This window comes from Capricornis sumatraensis, chromosome 4 (genome assembly GCF_032405125.1).
Source record: "Capricornis sumatraensis isolate serow.1 chromosome 4, serow.2, whole genome shotgun sequence".
NCBI lineage: Eukaryota > Metazoa > Chordata > Mammalia > Artiodactyla > Bovidae > Capricornis > Capricornis sumatraensis.
The window spans coordinates 149,550,894-149,572,869 of record NC_091072.1 but is presented as its reverse complement, the minus strand read 5'-3'; the positions used below and the strand labels follow the sequence as shown (position 1 = coordinate 149,572,869).

The 21,976-nt window shown below is 46.2% G+C and overlaps 1 protein-coding gene across 1 annotated transcript in view; it reads left to right on the top strand.

The window, feature by feature from the left end:
• The window catches only part of DYRK4 (dual specificity tyrosine phosphorylation regulated kinase 4), a 50,174-nt gene extending 30,370 nt beyond the window's left edge, over window positions 1-19,804 (top strand). The window contains exons 9-15 of the mRNA XM_068971528.1: window positions 2,147-2,285; window positions 5,368-5,449; window positions 9,690-9,862; window positions 11,989-12,049; window positions 15,886-16,015; window positions 18,224-18,399; window positions 19,560-19,804. Of these exons, the coding sequence (XP_068827629.1) occupies window positions 2,147-2,285; window positions 5,368-5,449; window positions 9,690-9,862; window positions 11,989-12,049; window positions 15,886-16,015; window positions 18,224-18,399; window positions 19,560-19,804 (1,006 nt within the window). The remainder of the gene's footprint in view (window positions 1-2,146; window positions 2,286-5,367; window positions 5,450-9,689; window positions 9,863-11,988; window positions 12,050-15,885; window positions 16,016-18,223; window positions 18,400-19,559) is intronic.
• The last annotated feature ends 2,172 nt before the right edge of the window (window positions 19,805-21,976 follow it).

The following is a 21,976-nucleotide window of genomic DNA, read 5'->3' as shown; positions in this document are numbered from 1 at the left end:
TATGGTTTTTCCAGTGGTCATGTATGGATGTGAGAGTTGGACTGTGAAGAAAGCTGAGCACCGAAGAATTGATGCTTTTGAACTGTAGTGTTGGAGAAGACTCTTGAGAGTCCCTTGGATTGCAAGGAGATCCAACCAGTCCATTCTGAAGGAGATCAGCCCTGGGATTTCTTTGGAGGGAATGATGCTGAAGCTGAAACTCCAGTACTTTGGCCACCTCATGCAAAGAGTTGACTCATTGGAAAAGACTGTGATGCTGGGAGGGATTGGGGGCAGGAGGAGAAGGGGACAACAGAGGATGAGATGGCTGGATGGCATCACTGACTTGATGGATGTGAGTCTGAGTGAACTCCAGGAGTTGGTGATGCTGCCATTCATGGGGTCTTAAAGAGTCAGACACGACTGAGTGACTGAACTGAACTGAACTGAACTGACACACACTAAGAATTCTTTTATATATATATAATTCCTTATATATAAATATTCTATATTTCTTTTATCTGGCAAGAGCCAGCCCTCAGTCCTTTCTGAAAGGCGAGAGGTGGGACCAGGCAGGCAGGCTCATTTAGACGGGGTAGGGCTCCTCCTTCAGGCCCTGTCTGCCCACTCCCTTGTCCCCTCATCTATCAGGAAGTTGCTGTCTTTAGACAGATTTATTCTGTGTGAGCAGGGTTGGTCACTTGGTTGAGTAACTGGAGGGCTCCCTGGATCCTTCTCAAGGGGCTGAAGAACCGTGAATTTATCAGAAGTTTGATATACTAACCTCTTAACACACACACCTGTGCAGCAAAATGATTAAAGGATCCTGCATGTAAGAAACAAACATCCGAGAGGCCAGCACATTTAAATGTTACCTTGAAAGTGAAAGTGAAGTCTCTCCATCGTGTCCAACTCTTTGCGACCCCGTGGACTGTAGCCTGCCAGGCTCCTCTGTCCATGAGATTCTCCAGGCAAGAATACTGGAGTGGGTTGCCATTTCCTTCTCCAGGGGATCTTCCCGACCCAGGGATCGAACCCGGGTCTCCTGCACTGGAGTCAGACGCTTTAACCTCTGAGCCACCAGGGAAACCCGAATCAACTGTTCAGTTCAGTTCAGTCACTCAGTCGTGTCCAGTTCTTTGTGACCCCATGAATCGCAGCACGCCAGGCCTCCCTGTCCATCACCATCTCCCGGAGTTCACCAAGACTCACATCCATCGAGTCCGTGATGCCATCCAGCCATCTAATCCTCGGTCGTCCCCTTCTCCTCCTGCCCCCAATCCCTCCCAGCATCAGAGTCTTTTTCAGTGACTCAACTCTTCGCGTGAGGTGGCCAAAGTACTGGAGCTTCAGCTTTAGCATCATTCCTTCCAAAGAAATCCCAGGGTTGATCTCCTTCAGAATGGACTGGTTGGATCTCCTTGCAGTCCAAGTGACTCTCAAGAGTCTTCTCCAACACCGCAGTTCAAACGCATCAATTCTTCGCTGCTCAGCCTTCTTCACAGTCCAACTCTCACATCCATACATGACCACTGGAAAAACCATAGCCTTGACTAGGCAGACCTTAGTTGGCAAAGTAATGTCTCTGCTTTTGAATATACTATCTAGGTTGGTCATAACTTTTCTTCCAAGGAGTAAGCATCTTTTAATTTAATGGCTGCAGTCACCATCTGCAGTGATTTGGGAGCCCCCAAAAATAAAGTCTGACACTGTTTCTACTGTTTCCCCATCTATTTCCCATGAAGTGATAGGACTCGATGCCATGATCATTTTCTGAACGTTGAGCTTTAAGCCAACTTTTTCACTCTCCTCTTTCACTTTCATCAAGAGGCTTTTTAGCTCCTCTTCACTTTCTGCCATAAGGGTGGTGTCATCCTCATATCTGAGGTTATTGATATTTCTCCAAGCAATCTTGATTCCAGCTTGTGCTCTTCCAGTCCAGCGTTTCTCATAATGTACTCTGCATAGAAGTTAAATAAGCAGGGTGATAATATACAGCCTGTTAGTCAACAGAAAAGTCAAGTTTATAGGACACGAAAGCCCCACCTCCTAGTCTTGTCACTGCCAGAGGGCAACCAGGTGATAAGGGGATTGATGTTGCCAGTTCAGACTCGCCATCATATACCTTCTACACTGCTTCATGTCGCTTTCTCTCCCTCTGTCCCAGCATCAACTTGTACGAGTTGATGAAGAACAACAGTTTCCAAGGCTTCAGTCTCTCCATTGTTCGGCGCTTCACCCTCTCTGTCCTGAAGTGTTTGCAGATGCTCTACATGGAGAAGATCATTCACTGTGACCTCAAGCCCGTGAGTACAGCCTCTGTCCTGTCGGGGAGCTGGTTTCCACCCTCAGAAAGGCTTTGCCCAGTACCCATCCCCAGTGGTAACTGAGAAGGGCTCCAGGATGGAGGCCAAGTGTTTGCAGGTTATGTAAACCACGTGAGATGTAGCAAGGACAAGACAGGGGTACTGGGAGATAAAGAGATGTGGTGTCATCAAGGCAGACGGGACCCGGATGACTGAGCCCTGGGGGGGGAGGTGTTACTCAGAGACATGTGTCAGGCAGGGAGGTGGATGTCCTAAATCCACCCTGTCCTCTGAGTTGGTCCTGTGTGTGCTCAGTCATGTCCGACTCTTTGTGATCCCATGGACTGTAGCCTGCCAGGCTCCTCTGTTCATGGGATTCTCCAGGCATAAATACTAGAGTGAGTTGCCATTTCCTTCTCCAGGGGATCTTCCTGACCCAGGGATTGAACCCAAGTTTCTTGGCTTGGCAGGCAGATTCTTTATCACTGAGCCAGATCTGGGATACTTCTATTAATTAGAAATTGTCAAGATAGAGATGTTCTCTTGGCGCTGACTGGTGGAGCCCCAACAATGACAGTGGTACACTGATTTATTCTCCACATCCAAGTTCCTAATTCTCCACTCTGCACCTCCAAAGGGACCGTGGTCTTTGGGCTTAGGGGACTGACTCTCAGCCAGGAACTCACAAGACAGGTGATAGCTGAGATATGAGCAAATGGATTTGCTTGAGCAGTAGGTCGAGTGGACAGGAGTATACATGCTCAATAGGAAAGCAGACATACACGCAGGAGAGGTTGGTGAGTGTGGGTTCAAGAATCAGGCAGTTATTCCTGTGGACTTAGTGGTTAGTATCAGTGAGCTGAGACGGCCTCACGCATCCTATCCCTCGAGTCATCTGACATTGAGATTCCTGGAAATACGATTAGGACTCTAACCTTCCAGCCCCAGGTGGGCCATGCTCATGTTCTGAGAGGAGAGCCCAGTGCTCTGCCTTCTCATCCAGGATTCTGTTGGAACACCTGGCTTCACAGTGTCTGCAAAGTCAGCACAACGGTCCCAACAGTCCCAACTCCGAACAAATTGCCGTGGGGGATTTTTTGTTTCTGTTTTGGTCCTCAATTGTCATACCAGTATGTTGCTGGGGCACTTAATGGAAGCATCCAATTCAGGCAATGATATTTCTTTTTCTTTCTTTTTTAATTAATTTATTATTTTTGGCTGCACTGAGTCTTCATTGCTGCACAGACTTTCTCTAGTTGTGGTGAGCGCAGGCTTCTCATTGCAGTGACTGCTCTTGTTGCGAAGCATGGAGCACAGGCTTGGCAGTTGTGGCGCATGGGTTTAGTTACCCTGCGGCATGTAGAATCTTCCCGTACCAGGGATTGAACCTGTGTCCCCTGCGCTGCCAGGCAGATTCTTAACCATTGGACCACCAGGGAAGTCCCAGCCAGTGATATTTCTAAGGCCTTATGCAAGCAAGGCATGGAACCAGGTACCAAGGAGATAAAAAGAAACTCACCATCTTCAGGAGTCACACCGTTTATATCAGTAAAGAGTCAGTATGGATGCAAAAGGAATACTGGAGATCAGGAAATATTGGGGCCAGACAAGAGATGCAACCCTGGAAGCAGAAGTCAGAGGAGGGAGACCGGGGTGGGGTTGGAGATGTGGGAGGAGCCCACTTGAAGGAGTGCCGGGGGCCAGCGTGAGGAATCCCGCCCATGACAAGGTCATGCGGAAGGAAGCCTGACAAAACGCAAGGACGTGATCAGGCTTCAGGGGTTCCCCCTGGAATTTCCTGAGCATCCATCCCCCAAGACCAGAGTCTGCCTGCTTTACTGTGTTATGCTTTCCACCTACTCTTCTGTCATTAACAGGGGGCTGTCCCCCCACCACCTTTTTCTGGAAAAAATTAGAGCTTTTAGATAATAAATCTCCTGGGCATAATACGACTGTTTCAATCCAAAAACCCCTCTGATGGCTTTCTAGCCTGCATGCAGGACTCGTACAGCTGCACATGTGATTGTTTGAGGCCTCCTGACCGCGGGAGGCACAGGAAGCTTAAAACATCCAAGAAATGTAGGGGCTTCCAAGGAGTCAAAATCATTAGAATAGGACTGATTAAAGGTTTCATTTGTTGAGCCAATACTTGCTGCCAAATTTTCATATCTTTTATTTGTAGAGATAGTTGGTATATAGAAAAACAGGTAGTAGACCTGGCATTAGCAACATTAGATCTTTGAGTTAAGTACTTTCCTTGTTATAACCCACTGCACCTTTGTTCTACAGGAATGCAACTTTATTTAGTACTTTGAGGGTGATGCAGAGTAAAGAAAAAACACTTCTAGGGAAAAGGAGTTTTCTGGGTGATAGACAATTATCCAGGAAGAGAGCCATAAGAATGTTAACAGGCCTCTTGGCCAGAAGATAATGTAAACCACCTGAGACCTTTTGTATACGGGAAGATATGCAAAAAGAAAGCCTGGTCTCAGTGAGGGTCAGGACTGCTGCCCCTGCATAACTCTGCATATTCCACTATTTCATTATGTACAACTTGGGGTATATAAGCTGATTTTGAAAGTGGAGTCTTCGGAGTCTTGCACCGATGCTGGGCTTCCCCATGTCGTTCTTTTCTTCCCTTTTTCGGCTGAATTCCCATCTGGGGCAGGGAGGCTCGCCATGTCTACTTACTTGTCCTGGCTTTTAAGATCCACACGAGGGAGAGCCCAAGGCGGGGCACACCCCCCCCCCCCGATATTCAAGTGGGCACCGGTGGCCTAGCGTAGATGGTGCAAACCTCTTGTCTCGAGGTTTTATTGGTTTTCCACGTAAACCAAGTTATTCAGCCTCCTTTTCTCCACCTAAATTTCCTACTATACTATTTCTTCCTAATCTACTCATATTTCTATATTAATAAATAAATAAGTTTCTCCTCGCCAACGCTGTCCCCGCTTCGAATTCCTTGGATCCACCGGGGCTGGACCCTGGCAAAGGAGGTTCCAGAAGATTGGTGGACAGTTAGGTAAATAGCGTGCCTCAGCCAACATTGTTAAAACTCGACCTGTGTCTGTCTTCCCTCTAGGAGAATATCGTGTTGTACCAGAAAGGCCAAGTCTCTGTTAAAGTCATTGACTTTGGATCAAGCTGTTATGAACACCAGAAAGGTAGGGCCATGGCAGTTGCTTTGTCCGAATTTCCCCAGTGCTCTTCTCTCCTTTCCTGAAACAAACAGTTCCCACACGAGGTCACCTGGGTTCTCCTCTGGGCTCAGCCATCACAGTTGCTGGTTTGATTTTGAACCAAGCTAGTTCACGTCTCTGAGCCTAAGTTTGCTCATCTGTAAAATGCGAAGGGTGGTTCAAATACGGTAAGGCTGCTCTGCTGCTTTTATACTCTGTGACTCTGGAATTATCCAAAGACCTTTATCCAAATTATCTTTGGGGTCCAGAGAGCACTGGGTCTCTGCTAAACGACAGCTTCTGAAGGCCCCAGCTGTCCCAAATCGAGATTTCTGGGACAGCACCTGGGAGGCTGTACTTTAGAAAACACAGCCATTCTAAAGTTTGGGGTTCACAGCCCTAGATTCTCCAGGTTATTATATTATATAAATGTAATATATTTATATGTTATATATATTATATATGTATATAGTCACAAAAACAAAATATATATATATATATATTTATTTTAAGCTGGAATCTAGAAAGCTGCCCTAGAGTGTTGATTGGCCAAAAAGTTCTTTCTTGTGTTTCCATGACATCTTACTGAGAAACCTGGACGAATCTTTTGGCTGTCACTGGACTTGGCTTGAGTCTTCTCTTTTGGCTTTTGCCAGGTTTGTTGATGTCAAGAGCATGCGCATTGCACAGGCGTCTGCTGAGTGTCTGCTGTGTGTCAGTCGCTGTCTAAGGCATGTGCTGTGTGCCAAGTCTCCTCAGTCGTGTCCAACTTTGTGACCCCATGGACTGTAGCCCACCAGGCTTCTCTGTCCACAGGGATTTTTCATCCAAGAATACTGGAGTGGGTTGCAATGCCCTCCTCCTCTATAGAGTATCAGCAACCAGAAATGAGCATTTCCTGTCCTCTGCAGGCTTACTGCCCAATGGAGGAGACAGGAAGATGTGTACAAGGATGTGTGCAAGGATGAGAAGTATATATATGGACTGAGCTAAGGCATATGAAAGGGGCTTTGGAACTAGCCTTCATGGGGGCAGGGCAAGTCAGAGGAAGTCCCCTGAAGCTGAAGGAAAGACTATTAAATGGATGTTTCTGAATATTCTCCAAAACCATTTTTGGAGACGCCAGTCCTTTATTGTTTATGTATGGAAGCCATAATAAATTCCACCTAGAAAACATTATTTCTCCCAGAAAGAAAGAATATGCTCACCCTCCTTGGAGATGAACTCTCTGTAACCCATTACTTAAGACTTATCTTGGCTGCCAAGATGCTCAGAACTGAACTTGTAACGATCTTACCCTTGGTTTCTAGGTGTTTTTTCCCACTTTTATGTTTTCTGACTTCCCTTGATCTTTATTTTAACCTCAAAACAGTAGAAAGAATGGATGCTCAGTTAGAACTGTTTGAGTTCAAATCCCAGCTCTGCCACCTGCAGTTGAGTGACCTTGGGAATTTACTGAATCTCTGTATGCCTCAGTTTCCTCATTTTAAAGTGGGTATGATAATAATTCCTGCTTCTACCTAATAGTCCATCAGCAGAGGAATGGATAAAGAAGATGTGGTACCTGTATACAATGGAATATTACACAGCCATATAAAGGGAACAAAACTGAGTCATTTGTAGTGATGTGGGTGGACCCAGAGCCTGTCATACAGAGTGAAGTAAGTCAGGAAGAGAAAAGCAAATATCATGTAATAACCCATAAACACAGAATCTAGAAAAACGATAGTGACGAACCTGTTTGCAGGGCAGGAATATAGATGTAGAGAACAAACTTGTGGACACAGCAGGGGAAGGAGAGGTGGGACGAACTGGGGGAGTAGCTCTGACACATATACCCTCTTATGTGTAAAATGGAGAGCTAGTGGGAAGCTGCTGTACGGCACCGGGAGCCCGGCCCAGTGCTCTGTGATGACCTAGAGGGTGCGGTGGGGCACATGAGCGAGAGAGAGGTTCAGGAGGGAGGGGATATATGCATACATATGGCTGATTCACGTTCTACAGCAGAAACTAACACAGTGCTGTAAAAGAATTAGACTCCAGTTGAAAACAACGAAAATAAAATTAGAACTGTTGTAGGGTAGTTGTAAGGATTCAAAGAGTTAATCCATATAAATCACTTGGAACAGTGCCTGACACATGGAAGCATCATGTGAGTATCCATTAGATTTACTTTTAATTTTTCTCTCTAATTGACTTATTTTTCATTGAGGTACATTTGACCTTCAGTATAAGTTAGATTCAGGTGTACAGCATACTAATTTGACTTTTGCCCATGTATACGAAATGATCACCGTGATAAGTCTAGTAGTAACCATTTGTCTGCATAAAAATTATTGCAATATTATTGATCGTATTCCATATGCTGTATATTACATCCTGCGGCTTATTCCTTTTAGAACTTGGTACTTCTCGATCCCCTTCAGCTAGTGCATTCATCCCCACCCTCACCCCTTCCCTCTACTTTCCCGTCCATTTGTACTTCGATTGCAAAGTGCCTCAAGTCCACTTTGGAAGCAGACAGGGCATAAAAGTCGTTTTCGTTAGATCGTCACTTTGTTTTAAATTACAAAAATTATTACATCCTTACTGTAACTGGTTCAAACAATAGAGAAGTGACTGGACTTCCTCTGTAGTCCAGAGGTTAAGAACCTGCCTGTAGGGGCTGGATTTGTTCCCTGGTCATGGAACAAAGATCCCACATGCCAGAAAACACACACACAGAGTGAAGTGACTACAAAAGCCCTGCCCTGCTCCCATCTAGGTAACCAATTAACAGCATTTGCAAAAAACTGTAATGTCCCAGTCCTTTGCCTCACTCAGTCTTCTCAACTATAAAGTCTAGGCTGCCTACAGTACTACCTTTCATACATCCTCCTCTGCTGAGATTTTGTTAAGCTTTTCTTTCTATACTTTACATTATACAACACAGTGCACATAATATATTGAATATGCATGTTAAAATTATGCATTTTGCATGCTACTTTTTCGGTTCTTATACACCTCTTCCCTTGCCAAATTGCAGTATTTTGAGAGCATGTCTACCCCAGGTTAATCAAACAGTTGGAAAACTTAGCTTTACATTTGCCTTACGCTTTCTTTTTTAAACGCTCGTCTTGGGATCCATATGTTTGTCCTGTACATCTGTGTCTCTGTTTCTACTTTGCAAATAAGGTCACCCATCCCATTTTTCTAGAGTCCACATATACACGTTAATATACGGTACTTATTTGTCTCTTTCTGAGTTACTTCACTCTGCAAGAGGGAAGGCGATGGGATGAATTGGGAGTTTGGGACTGACACGTATAAACTATTGATACTAGGCGTAAAACAGATAACTGATGAGAACCTACTGTATGGTACAAGGAGCTCTTCTCAGGGCTCTGTGGTGACCTACATGGGAAGGAAATCCAAACGAGAGGGGATATATGCATATGTATAGCTGATTCACATGGACATACACTTGAGCAAACTTCAGGAGATGGTGAGGGACAGAGAGGCCTGGCATGCTGCAGTCCACGGGGTCTCAAAGAATGGGACATGACTGGGCGACTGAACAATCACATCATAGCTGCTCTACTTCGCCGTGCAGCAGAGACTGTCTCAACATTGTAAAGCAGCTATACTCCAATAAGAGATCATTTAAAAAGCTTGCCTGACAAATTTACTTCCTTAGAACAATGCCTTCTTTAGAGCTCTTTATCAACAACTTGAGGATAACAACCCCTCATGATAATCAGGCTGCTGTGATGATGTGATGAGAAGATATGGGATGGACTCATAAGTCATGCTTTCGAACTGCGGTGCTAGACAAGACTCTTGAGAGTCCTTTGGAGCACAGTGAGATCAAACCAGTCAATCTTAGAGTAAATCAACCCTGAATATTCATTGGAAAGACTGATGCGGAAGCTCAAATACTTTGACCACCTGATTCAAAGAGCCGGCTCACTGAAAAAGACTCTGATGCTGGGAAAGGTGGAAGGCACAAGGAGACGGGGATGACAGAGGATGAGATGGTTGGATGGCATCACCGACTCAATGGCCATGAGTTTGGGCAAACTCCAGGAGATGGTGAAGGACAGGGAGCCTGGTGTGCTGCAGTCCATGAGGTCGCAAAGAGTCAGACAGAGTGACTGAATGATAGATGAGTCATGAGTGCTGCAGATATGTGGTGCTGTGTGCTCTGGGAGGTTTCCATGTGAGCTTTCTCTTCTCTCCCATGCAGTCTACACCTACATCCAGAGCCGGTTCTACCGATCCCCAGAGGTGATCCTGGGCCATCCATACAACATGGCCATTGACATGTGGAGCCTGGGTTGCATCATGGCCGAGCTGTACACGGGCTACCCACTGTTCCCCGGGGAGAACGAGGTGGAGCAGCTGGCCTGCATCATGGAGGTGAGGGGGCCGGGCTGCCTTCCAGCCGACACCCTCAGGGCGGGTAACTTCTGTTCTCAGACACCAAGTGGCATCTGGCTCGCTGTAGAGTGGTGGCCAGCATCTGTTAACAGGGGAGGGTTGGGTGTTTTGAAATTATGTACACGTTTGAGTTGACATCTAACATTTTTATCAGAAATTTAACTGGTTGCAAAGGATGTAATTTCCAGCATATTATGAATCATGATGTTTAAAATAAGACTGGTATAGCAGTCTTTCCAGGCTTTCCAGGTGGCTCAGTAGTTAAAAAAAAAAAAAAATTCCTCCTGTCAATGCAGGGTCATGGGAAATACAAGTTTGATCCTTGGATCAGGAAGATCCCCTGGAGGAAGAAATAGCAACCCACTCCGGTATTCTTGCCTGGAGAATCCCATAGACAGAGGAGCCTGGTGGACTACAGTCCATGGGGTTGGAAAAGAGTTGGCCACAACTTAGCAACTAAACAACTTTCCTATATATTCAAAAGAATCTAAAAACCAGATTGACACAATACCCAACAAAATCTACATACTGTTCAGTCATTAGTTATCATCTTAACTTTCTGGGAAGAATATCTCCCAATGAAAAGGTTTCACCAAGACTCTCATATAATCATGTATTATGCCTGCTATTCTCTTACTTAAAGGTATCTTATTATGAAGCCAAATTAGACGACAGAGGAACCTGGTGGGCTATAATCCATGGGGTTGCAAAGATTCAGACACAACTGAGCGACTAACACTTAATTTTTCTTTTCACTATGAAGCCAAGTTAGACAGCACAGGAAAAAGTAATCCCCAAAAGTGAAAATTTCACATTTAGGATTTTCCCAGTGATATTTTGACTGTGAACAAAGGTATAGCTAATTTCTCACTGTCTACCTGTTTATCTATCCATCCATTCCAAATTTGTATTTTCTAGATTTTCTTAAAGATAGTTGGAAAGACACATATAGCCTTGAGAATTAATATACAGATTCATCTCATGGTTAAAACTAATAATAGAGTATTCAAATGTTTTAGGTATTGGTGCTATGATGATAGCCACGGTGGGATGAACACTACCCTGGAAATCAGTAAACCTGGAAGCTACTCCTCTGTCTCTTTGACAATTCACTTCTGTGCTCTGGGTCTCTGTAAAGTGAGGGGACCAGAGTCCATGGCTTCTGAGGCTGATGATGGATGATTTAATGAAGCATCCCTGAGCCAATCATCTTCCAATTCCCAGGAGAATTGGGGAAGGGGCAACAGATCCAAGTGGAGGTTCCCACTGCCCCAGAACTGATTCAGCTTCCTCTTGATCTCAAGCTGAGGAGCACAAGGGAAGGGACATGGCTGGGAACCAGGCTGGAAAGCCAGGAACCCAGGGCTGATGGGGACACCCCTCGTTTCTCTCTGTGCAGCCCTGTAGGTTGCTGTGAAAATAAGGTGACCAGGCAGACGCTGCTCTTTTCTTTTCAGAAGGTCATCCTGTGGTCTGATGTCCATCTGGTGGTTTCCATCTGCTTTTCCTCCCCTTTCCTTTGATGCTCTGAGCTGGGAGGTGTCACTCCTTCATTCACGGCTGGTGCACAGCTGCACTGGTTTACTCGCTCTGGCAGTGAGAGCTGGTAGCCACATTGAGTGCCCACCTGGCTAGTGCTGATGCCTGTTTAGGGTAACATGGGCAATGCCGATCGATTCTCAGGATACTGGAACGGCCCTGGATTAGGAGTCGAGCCTCAGGCTGTGGTACTGCTCCACCACTCGCTTGAGGTCATCCCTTCATGAAGCTGTTTGTCGTTTACTCACTCAGTCCTGTCTGACCCTTTGCATCCCCATGAACTCTAGCCCACCAGGCTTCTCTGTCCACGAGATTTCTCAGACAAGCATATTGGAGTGGGTTGTCACTTCCTCCTCCAGGAAATCTACCTGACCCAGAGATCAAACCTGCGTCTCCTGCATTGGCAGGCCGATTCTTTACCGCTGAGCCACCAGGGAAGCCGTATTAACTTCATATCTTGGGTCCTTGTCTGGAGAAACCAGTTTGACCAAAGTCCCACCCGCTTCCAACAGTCTTGGCGAGTCTGACCCCAGGAGTGTGAATCCACCACTTTGCCCTTATTGCAGGTGCTGGGCCTGCCACCATCCCGCTTCATCCAGACGGCCTCCAGGAGACAGATGTTCTTTGGTGAGTCCCGGGTCTGACTCTCTTTTTACCACGGTGAATGATAAGATTCCCTAGCCTTCGAAGACACCCCATGCGATGCTCTTCCTCTGGCCCCACCCCAAAGGGCAGGCTGTGCTTAGAGGTTTCATTCAGAAAAGTGAAAAGATGCTGAGAATGGTACCAGGTGTGTGATGGAGGTGGGTGGGGAAGTCATACCAGGAATGAGGTCTTGGCAGGTGCCTGAGAGTGACCAGGTTCCTGCTTAGAAGACCCATCAGCGGGTCTCAAACCCTCAAAGATTAGAACTCTGCCCTCTTTTATAAACTCTCCCCACCTCCCCTAGCAGCTTGCCTGCCCGCTCACATGATGCACTGTGAAGGGAAATCAAAGAGCAGAAGAGTCCTCGCAAGAACAGCGGAAAATTCCATCATTCCATTTCATCATTAATGGAGCCCTATTCTTTCCTGCTGAAATTTTCTTAATTGCCCAGGCCCTTACTGTTCCAGGTTCACTGTGACTTTGCTATAAAATGGATAAGCAAGGGCTGTCAGTACAGTTTTGCTGTGGATATGCGATGGCTTGTCAGTTATGCACAGGACATCTGTCTAATTGCTGGAATTCAGCCTTATCCATGGTCCCTAGGCTGCCCCCCCCCGTCATAGTTCCCAGGCTCTGGATTTTAGGCTTCTCTGCCCTTCCAGCCAAGTCATGCTGTGCGGGACAGACAGATGAATGAACGAGGTGCAACTGAGGCAGGGCTTCTGGGCCACTCTGAACCAGAAGGTGAAGCCAGTCCCAGGTCTGCAGTCCCTTTCCTAAGGGATGCCCATGGAGCAAAAGCCGTAGTGGCCCTAATGACAGCCAAGAGGAGCAAAGCCAGGTGTGAGGGAAGACGGCTCCTTGAAGGGACTCCCCGCCATCTGAATAACACATCTTGTCCCATTAATAGCACAGTCAAAACAAACTGCCCTGGGGGATCCTCCTGGACAAAAAGATTGCAGTCATATCAATGATCAGTCCATGTATATTGGTTCAGCCATGTGGGCGGTTAAAATGTAGTCTATTTCTATATCATTTGGTGAAAAAGCCATGGCCCTGAGCCCCTGCCACAGCCACAGGTTCTCTGGCATCTCTCCCAGCACTCCTGGGGAGCCCATGAGCTAGAAACTAAAAGTTTAAGGTCTGGCAAGAAAGAGTCCTCCAGGATCCCCCTCCAATACCAAAGCTGTCGTCCACTCTGATTGGTTGGTCCTGAGCCATCCCAATGACTACATCTTTTAAACGTCAGCATGTAGTCATGGCCAGAGGCGTAAAGACTGCCTCTCTGAGTAGGGTCAGTGTTGGTGTCCCGGCTGCTTAGGGAAGTGCCCACAGGCTAGAGCTTCTTTGAAAGTGGTCTGATGAGAGCATACCTTCTTTGAAAGAAGGGCTGGCTGACTCACTGGTGTAACTTCAGAACGACAGAACTGGTTGTTTGACGCCAAATATACTTTTCCCCTTCACCACTTTTCTCAGCCTTTTGAATGTCAAAGGATTTTAGGGAAAGATGAGTAGGCTCGTGCTGTTCCCACCTGCTTGACAAAGACATTGTGGGGAGACTCACCTCTCAAGCCTACAACCCTGAAGTCAGGAGATTGTATTTGGGGGAATCAGAAGGAAGGGAATAGAGGGCATTTTGGCAAGAGGAGAGCAAAGGCTCACACATGTCCGTTTCATCGGGAACCTGACTTTTACCATCAGCACCAGGCTTCAGAATGAGCAACGTGGTTTTGGTAGCAGCATCATGCATCTTCCCTTCCCGCACAAGAAAGGACTTTATTGGGAGCCTCATCTTCTTCTATGCTTCCCAAACTTTATCTGACTATGAGAATCATCTGGGTTCTTGGGAATAGTGCTAATTCCCATCATCCTCCTATGATGTGGTGGCTTTGAGATGGGGGTCAGGAGTCTGTATGTTGTTACAGCAGCTTAGGATGAGGCGAATTTGGGAAACACTGCCAAATTCAGTTCTCGTCTCTCGGGATGTCACCAGGTCCTCGACCGCCCCAGCCACTCCAAGTTAATATCTCTAATTAGGAGCAAAGTGATGTTGCTTCAAGGATAGCAAGAGATGTAGGTGGTCCAGGCAAGCAAGAAGGAGGTGGGGAGGAAAATGAGGCAATGGAGAAGAGAGAGGTGGGGAAAACTTGTACAAGAAAAGCAGTTACATAAGGGTGACTGTAGGGTTTGTGTTGTTCTAAGCCCGTGATTCTGATTCTTCTTTGATAATCTGTGAAAAGACAGCATAGGATAAGGTGGGAACCTGGTGCCACAGTCAAAAGGAAAGTGGGGATTTGATGAGATGGTAGGATGGCATCACCAACTCAATGGATGTGAGTTTGAGCAAACTCCATAAGATGGTGAAGGACAGGGAAGCCTGGTGTGCTGCAGTCCATAGGGTCACAAAGTCAGACACCACTGAGCAACTGGACAACAACAAAAACAAGACCCATGCCCTACGCAGTACCCCCAGCCCATTTGTATCTGTAGAAACACATAGAGATACCCACGTGTGTATACACACAAACACACATTTGTGGGCTCTTCCTGGAATTCAATACAAAGAGCAGGTGTTCTGTTGGATACACTGAGATTGCATGGATTGCATAGCTGGAAGCACTTCATTGTGTGCCTTTCATTGTATGAACCCCACTGAGTTTTTGTGAGGATTCCATGGAATGTGTCAATTGTGTGTGTGTGTGTTTATATAAAGTGAAGTCGCTCAGTCGTGTCCGACTCTTTGCGACCCCATAGACTGCAGCCTGCCAGGCTCCTCTGTCCATGGGATTTTCCAGGCAATAGTACTGGAGTGGATTGCCATTTCCTTCTCCAGAGGATCTTCCCAACCCAGGGCTCGAACCCGGGTCTACCGCATTGTAGACAGAGGCTTTACTTTCTGAGGCACCAGGGAAGTCCGTGTTTCTATATATCCACCCTTTTGCATGCGTGTTTGTAAGGTATGAGCATACACGGTGATCTTTCTGAACGCGCTCACTGGTGGATGTCCAAGTGAGTGGTCTCACCTGCAAAGCACCGCACTAGGTGTTCTCACCTTTGGAGCTGTCTCCAGGGCTGCTTTTCAGCAATGACAGATCATACATTTGGTGAGGGCTTTAAAAACGGTGGAAATGGCTGAAGAAAGGCATTCTAAGCTGTGTCTTAAGTCACCAGCCAAGTTAGATCATTGCAATTATGGACAAAATGTTCACATGACTGTAAAAAAAAAAAAGAAATTAATTTCCTCATGTGGTTTGTACATGAGTTCTAAGAGCAAATGCCTTCTCCTAAAATGACTTTCTTGTTATTCTCCATGGATGTCCCAAATTCTCACATTTTGGGGTAAGTGAAGGAAGGAACAGGGGCAGAGATAAACCAAGAATGGACAGTATCCTTTTTGCTCAGAGCTGAATGTTTCTCTTTTCATATTTACTTTTAAATGTTTTATTATTTTATTATTATTATCATCATCATTATTATCATCATAATCATTATTTTGCATTGGTTGAGGTTAAATCATTGAAATCGTTTAATTGATTCTGGGAGGAGGTGGTGGGAAGGAGGCTCAGAACATATGGAGTAGTAGGAAACGTTGTTTGTAAATTGTGTTCATTGGATTGGTTTACATGTGGTTATTTCACACTGGCTGGGGCTTCGGGATGTGTTTGTGTGAGGGTTCTGGGGGAGGGGGGCAGTGTGGGATGGAGCAGGGGAAGGCTGCAGAGACCACGCCAAGAAGCAGCCCGGTCAAGCGAACAGCTGTGATGTGATCAGTGCATATTTACCCCTGGAACTAAACACAGAATGTTGTATCTCTAAAGATTCCAAAGGTTTTCCTAAAAATATAACCAACAACAGGGGGAAAAAGAGATACCCGGATTCCAAGGATCTCACCGTGTTGCTGAAAACCTGCGACACCAGCTTCCTGGACTTCCTCAGGCGGTGCTTGGTGTGAGTTTGTCAGGGTGTCTTTGACTCTGGGGCTTCCTCTTCAGCTCTGTCCTTTCCCACACGTCTGCGGGTGAAAGTCTGGGAGGCAGTTGATGACAGCGCAATGAACACAGACCATAGAGCTTCAGGATTTACAGGGTGCTTCCCCATCCATTGCCTGATCAGACTGCATCCACCCGCCCATCGTCCTGTGTGATCAGTGGGGCAGATGACTTGTTCTGTTTTGAGACGCAGAGGCTGACACTCAGTGGGGTTAAGTGATTGCCCTGGAGTACACAGTGTGTGGGTTGAGCTTTCCTGTTTCCTTGGCCTGACTGTCTGGCAGCGAGGTTGTAGGCACGTCCTCCGTGTCTCCTGCTTCATGAACTGAAGCCAAGGTCTTCACAGAGCCTGTTGGGACTGTTTGAATCCACACCCAATATAAGCTGGTTTTAGCGCCCTCCCCAGAGAAGGCAATGGCACCCCACTCCAGTACTCTTGCCTGGAAAATCCCAGGGACGGAGGAGCCTGATGGGCTGCAGTCCATGGGGTCGCTAAGAGTTGGACACGACTGAGCGACTTCACTTTCACTTTTCACTTTCATGCATTGGAGAAGGAAATGGCAACCCACTCCAGTGTTCTTGCCTGGAGAATCCCAGGGACGGGGGAGCCTGGTGGGCTGCCGTCTCTGGGGTCGTACAGAGTCGGACACGACTGAAGTGACTTAGCAGCAGCAGCGCCCTACCCACCCATTCCCCTAGGATTTATAATCTAAATCCTCTCATATGAGGGAATTAGGGAAAGGGTGAGCTAGAAAACATTTAATATGTACAGTTTTTTAGTATCTTTAGGCATATTTTGAACCTTAGAAAGTAGGTACTTCTGTACTTCAGTCAAGTCATAGAAAAAAAAAACAGCACACAAATCATTTTAGAACAGGACCTAGTTTAGAAGGTATTTAGAAAGTACTAGCTATTGTCACTATTAAAAAAAAATTTTTTTTACTTACTTGGCTGTTCTGGTCTTAGTTGTGGCACGTGGGATCTTTGATCTTCATAGACCATGCAGGATCTTTCAGTTGTGACATGCGGGCTCTAGGGATGGACCGGGGATCGAACCCAGGCCCCTTGCATTGGGAATGTGGAGTCTTAATTACAGGACCCTAGGAAAGATGCCTATTGTCACTATTTTTAAAGAGGTTGAGACTTCCCTGGTGGTCCAGTGGTCAGGACTCTTCGCTTCCCGTGCACAGTGTTCAGGTTCAATCCCTGTTTAGGGAACTAAGATTTCACATGCTGGGTGGTGCGGCCACAAAAATAAAAATTGAAAAAGAACTTTAAAGAATATAAGAAAAGGTTCCTGAGAAGTGGATCTTGGCTCAAGCAAAATGAAGAACTTTTAAAGAACTGGAGTATTTAAAAGTTAGAATAGCTAGTTCTGTGAGTTAGTGCCTTGTCACTAAAATTACTCAAGAAAGGCAAGATGACTCTGTGGTGGGTATTCTGTCAAATATATTTTGTTACTACATTAGAAGTTTGGATTATCACCAAGTCCCCCTTACAATCTTAATATTCTAGCATTCTTTAATTTTCTTTGTGATGTGTTTGGAGGTGCAAATTCCAAAGTTTGGGAATAGCAATTAAGTATCTTTTCATTTTGGTGTTCTTAGTATATTAAATCCTGAAGTCCATTGGTTTAGATGTTGTATACTCTTTCTTGTAAGGGAATTGTTAGGAACTCTGGAAGACTTGGGCCCTGAGATTTTCCTTGGCTTGTCATACACATTTTCTAAAAAGATCACTTCTACTTGTTGCTTCCAGGTACTTCAAAATGAGGGCTTCCCTGGTGGCTCAGCAGTAAAGAATCCGCCTGCAATGCAGGAGACCTGGGTTCAGTCCTTGGGTCAGGACGATCCCCTGGAGGAGGGCATGGCAACCCACTCCAGTATTCTTGCCTGGAGGACTCCATGGACAGAGGAGCCTGGTAGGCTACAGTCCATGGGGTCACAAAGAGTCAGTCACACACACACACACACACACACACTTTAACAGTGTATGTCATAATCTCTGTTCTGTGATATCTCTGAGTTACAACATTGCTTAAATGGGTTCTGTAAAAATGAACCATCTTTATATTTTATTTAAGTTCTTTATTGGGGTCTTTGAGAGTATTTCATTATTAAAAAGGGAACTAGAGCCCTAACCGGTCCTGGGCTTTGTTGGTGTGTAGCTGGGAGCCCTCTCTTCGCATGACCCCTGACCAGGCGCTCAAGCATGCTTGGATTCATGAGCCTCGGAACCTCAAAGCTCGGCCCAGGCTTCAGACCTTGAGGAAAATGAGTCTCTGTTTCCCCTCTGAATCCAGGAAGGACAAGGTTCAAGTACAGCATCACTCTGGCAAAAAAGGTACAGCCTCTCGAATAGCCCATTCTGTCTTCATAATCCCAGGTAGTCAGGTGGCTCTGGAGGACCACATGTCAATTTCTCTGAGCTCAGCCTTGGTTAATTACTCTGGTTTCCTCACCACCAGCCAGACATTCCTTTCTTTTTTTTTTTTTTTAAGATTTTTGATATGGACCACTTATTGTCTTTATTGAATTTGTTACAACATTGCTTGCTTCTGCTTTTTTTTTTTTTATGTTTTGAATTTTGGCTGCGAGGCATGCGGGATCCTAGCTCTCCAACCAGGAATCTAACCCACAGCCCCTGCACTGGAAGGCAAAGTCCTAACCACTGGACCTCCAGTGGCAGTCCTGGCCTGCCATTTCTTCATTTGGGAATTTTCCTCTTTCAGGAAACTTGGTTGTGGCTAGGTTCTCCTTTTTAATCCCCTCTCATCATTAGGAATTTCCATTTTGCTCCTATCTTCAATTCTCTTTCCTCTCCTTTTCTTTCAATCTGTCCTCTTGTGCGTACCCTATAATTACCTTTTGAATTTTTACCAGACAGATTACAAAATTATGCAAATATCTTTTATCTGCAATATAACCTCAGGGTTATGTACTTGATCACTGGAGTCAGGATATCTGGGATAAATTCTGGCCCCACCACTCACTGGGAGTGAGCCCTTGGGCAATTTACTTAACCTCTCTGTTCCTCAGTTTCTCCATTTATGAGAATGAGAGTAAGGCTGATTCTGTCTAGCTGCAGGAAAGAGTGAAGGAATCAGTGACTGTCAAGAGCCTAGAATGATGGGCTTCCCCTGAGGCTCAGTGGTAAAGAACCCACCTGCAGGAGATGCAGGAGACCCGGGTTTGATCCCTGGGTCAGGAAGATCCCCTGGAGAAGGGCATGGCATCCCACTCCAGTATTCTTGCCTGAAGAATCCCATGGACAGAGGAACTTGGCGGGCTACAGTCCGAGAGGTTGCAAAGAGTCAGACAGGACTCAGTGACTGAGCACGCATGCTTAGAAGGATGTCTTGCACGTAGAATGTGCTTTACCAGTGAACCGTTTTTGTATCGTTACCACCAGGGTTTCCCAGAAGTGATTTAGAACCTGTTGGACAGTTAGAACATAACTCACATTTGAACACTTACTTGTTCCCGCTGTCTTCTCCTTGGCAGATGTGGTCCTCCCAGCAGAGGCTAAAGACAAAATCAAAGATGGCGCCACCGAACAGGATGAGAATCCAGGCAATCAGGGAGGCTCTGGCCAGCACACGGCCGAGGTGATCCAGCTGCCTCATCTGGCAGAAGCTTCCAGAAAGCCAGAGGCGGCTGTTGGGCTCGTGGAGTCCAAGACCTCCGCGGGACAACAGAACAAAAAGTCCTCCCCCAAGAACACAAATGCTTTACCGCCTATTGTGTGACCCAAGCGGAGGGTGTGTCTGCTCTTCCCCGCGACCGTGATTTGTATTAGAGACAGTGCTTATATCGTACAATACTTAAGATGGTTGTTTTTTTTTTTTTTTTAACCCATAAAGGTTTGTTTTTTTTAAAAAAAAAAAGGACCTCTATTCACCTGGCTGATTGGCATGATTTCTGTGATGAGGGATTGGAAAGAATAACCTTGCACCCAGGCTTCTTTCTTATGCCCTTAACCCAATCAACAATGGGTGCATGGGGTAGGGTGGGGGTTGGGGGGTGGAGAGGATGTTACTGACCAGAGTTCTTGGCCCTCCCCAATAACTAGAAATTGACTGGAGGCCAGAGAGGAAATTCAGGCAAAGTTTTATTGGGGTCCCTGCTGCTGGAGTGGGGGGTGAGCACAAACAGCAGATTCCCTTGCTCACGCCCTGGGTCCTTAAGTGTGGGGTAAGGGTACAGGGTATGGGTGTGTCCAGGGTTTGGGCTGGAGGAGTGGCTTGCCCGTCTCTTAGGTGGTGGTGTGGGCAGGGGATATGCTCAGTGCCCTGCTTTTGCTCCTGACCCCCTGTTTTGGCTCCAGGCTCTTCAAAAGTGACAGTGGATTTGTTGGTCTCTTTGTATCTTTTGGGTCCAGAATTTGCCCCCAACTGAGCATACACATGGTTATTTTTAGTCCCATACAGTTTCTTTGTATTTTGTTGCTGGAGGAGAGATGTGTCCAGGTGCAAGCACCGCAACTAAGGGTCCCAGGTCCTGGTCTGTCTCAGGGAGATAGCTAAGTGTTACAGCATCACTAGTAAAAGTGAAAGTGTTAGTTGCTCAGTCATGTCTGACTGTGACCCCATGGACGGTAGCCCACCAGGCTTCTCTGTCCATGAGATTCTTTAGGCTTTTCAGTCGAGTACTGGAGTGGGTTGCCATTTTCTTCTCCAGGGGATCTTCCCGACCCAGGAATTGAACCTGGGTCTCCTGCTTTGCCAGCTTCCCTGGTGGCTCAGAGGTTAAAGCGTCTGCCTCCAACACAGCAGACCTGGGTTTGATCGCTGGGTCGGGAAGATATCCTGGAGAAGGAAATGGTAACCCACTCCAGTATTCTTGCCTGGAGAATCCCATGGACAGAGGAGCCTGGTAGGCTACAGTCCATGGGGTCGCAAAGAGTCGGACACGACTGAGCGACTTCACTCCACTTCACTTCACTTCACTCCTGCTTTGCAGGGAGATTCTTTACCTTCTGAGTCACCAGGGGAGCATCACTAAGAGTACTAAAAGAACAGCATCACTAAGAGAAGTCTAAATAATAATCAACTTTTCCCCTCTTGCCCAAGTTAACCTATGCCAGTTAGAATTCTGGTCTGGGAATGACTGAAGCCAAGTTCCAACTCACTTAAACAACAGGGCATTTATTGGTTTTCATGACTGTGGGGAATCAGGATGGGTAAACGGGGACACAGCAGGAATTCAGACAAGATCATGGAGCTCAGATGCTCTCACCCCCTCTTAGTCTTGCTTCATTTATGGTTGACTTCATTCTGAAGAGAAGCTCTGCCCAGGAGTTAAGATGACCACTATCATTCCATCAAAAGTAGCAGTCTTCCTGCTAGTAGGAAAGTCTCAGAAGTAATTGGATTTGAACCCATCACTGCGTCTGAGATATTGGGGTCCTCCAATTGGCCAGCCAGGATTACAAGCCCCATGACTGATGCTTCTGTAAGACCACATGGAGCAGGGGATGACAGGTTTCCTGAAGGTCGGAAGATGAGCAAGCTACAGGATGTGTCCACTCACCCACCACCTGCCCTTCTAGTCTGCCTACTGAACTCACAGTCTATAATTACAGTACAGATAAATGTGTGCAAGTCAGAAACAACCTGGGATATATACCTGGCTTCATAGTTTTCACTTTAATCACTGTGTAATAGTCCATGAAGGGAGACATTGGGTGATTGAAGCCATTGGGTTCAGGTGAGATCACCTGGGGAAGATGATTGAGAACAGTGGAGGGTCAAGAGGGTCAAATCCTGGGAGAGAGAAACATGTAAGGGGTTGAGTAGAGCCCCAGAGAGATGCAGAAAAATAGGAAACCTAGAAACCAGAGGAGGAAGTTTCTAGAAGAAAGGAAGGAGAATGTAAAATTGTTGGAGAACATATAATTCAGAAAGTGCCTCTAAAGTGGG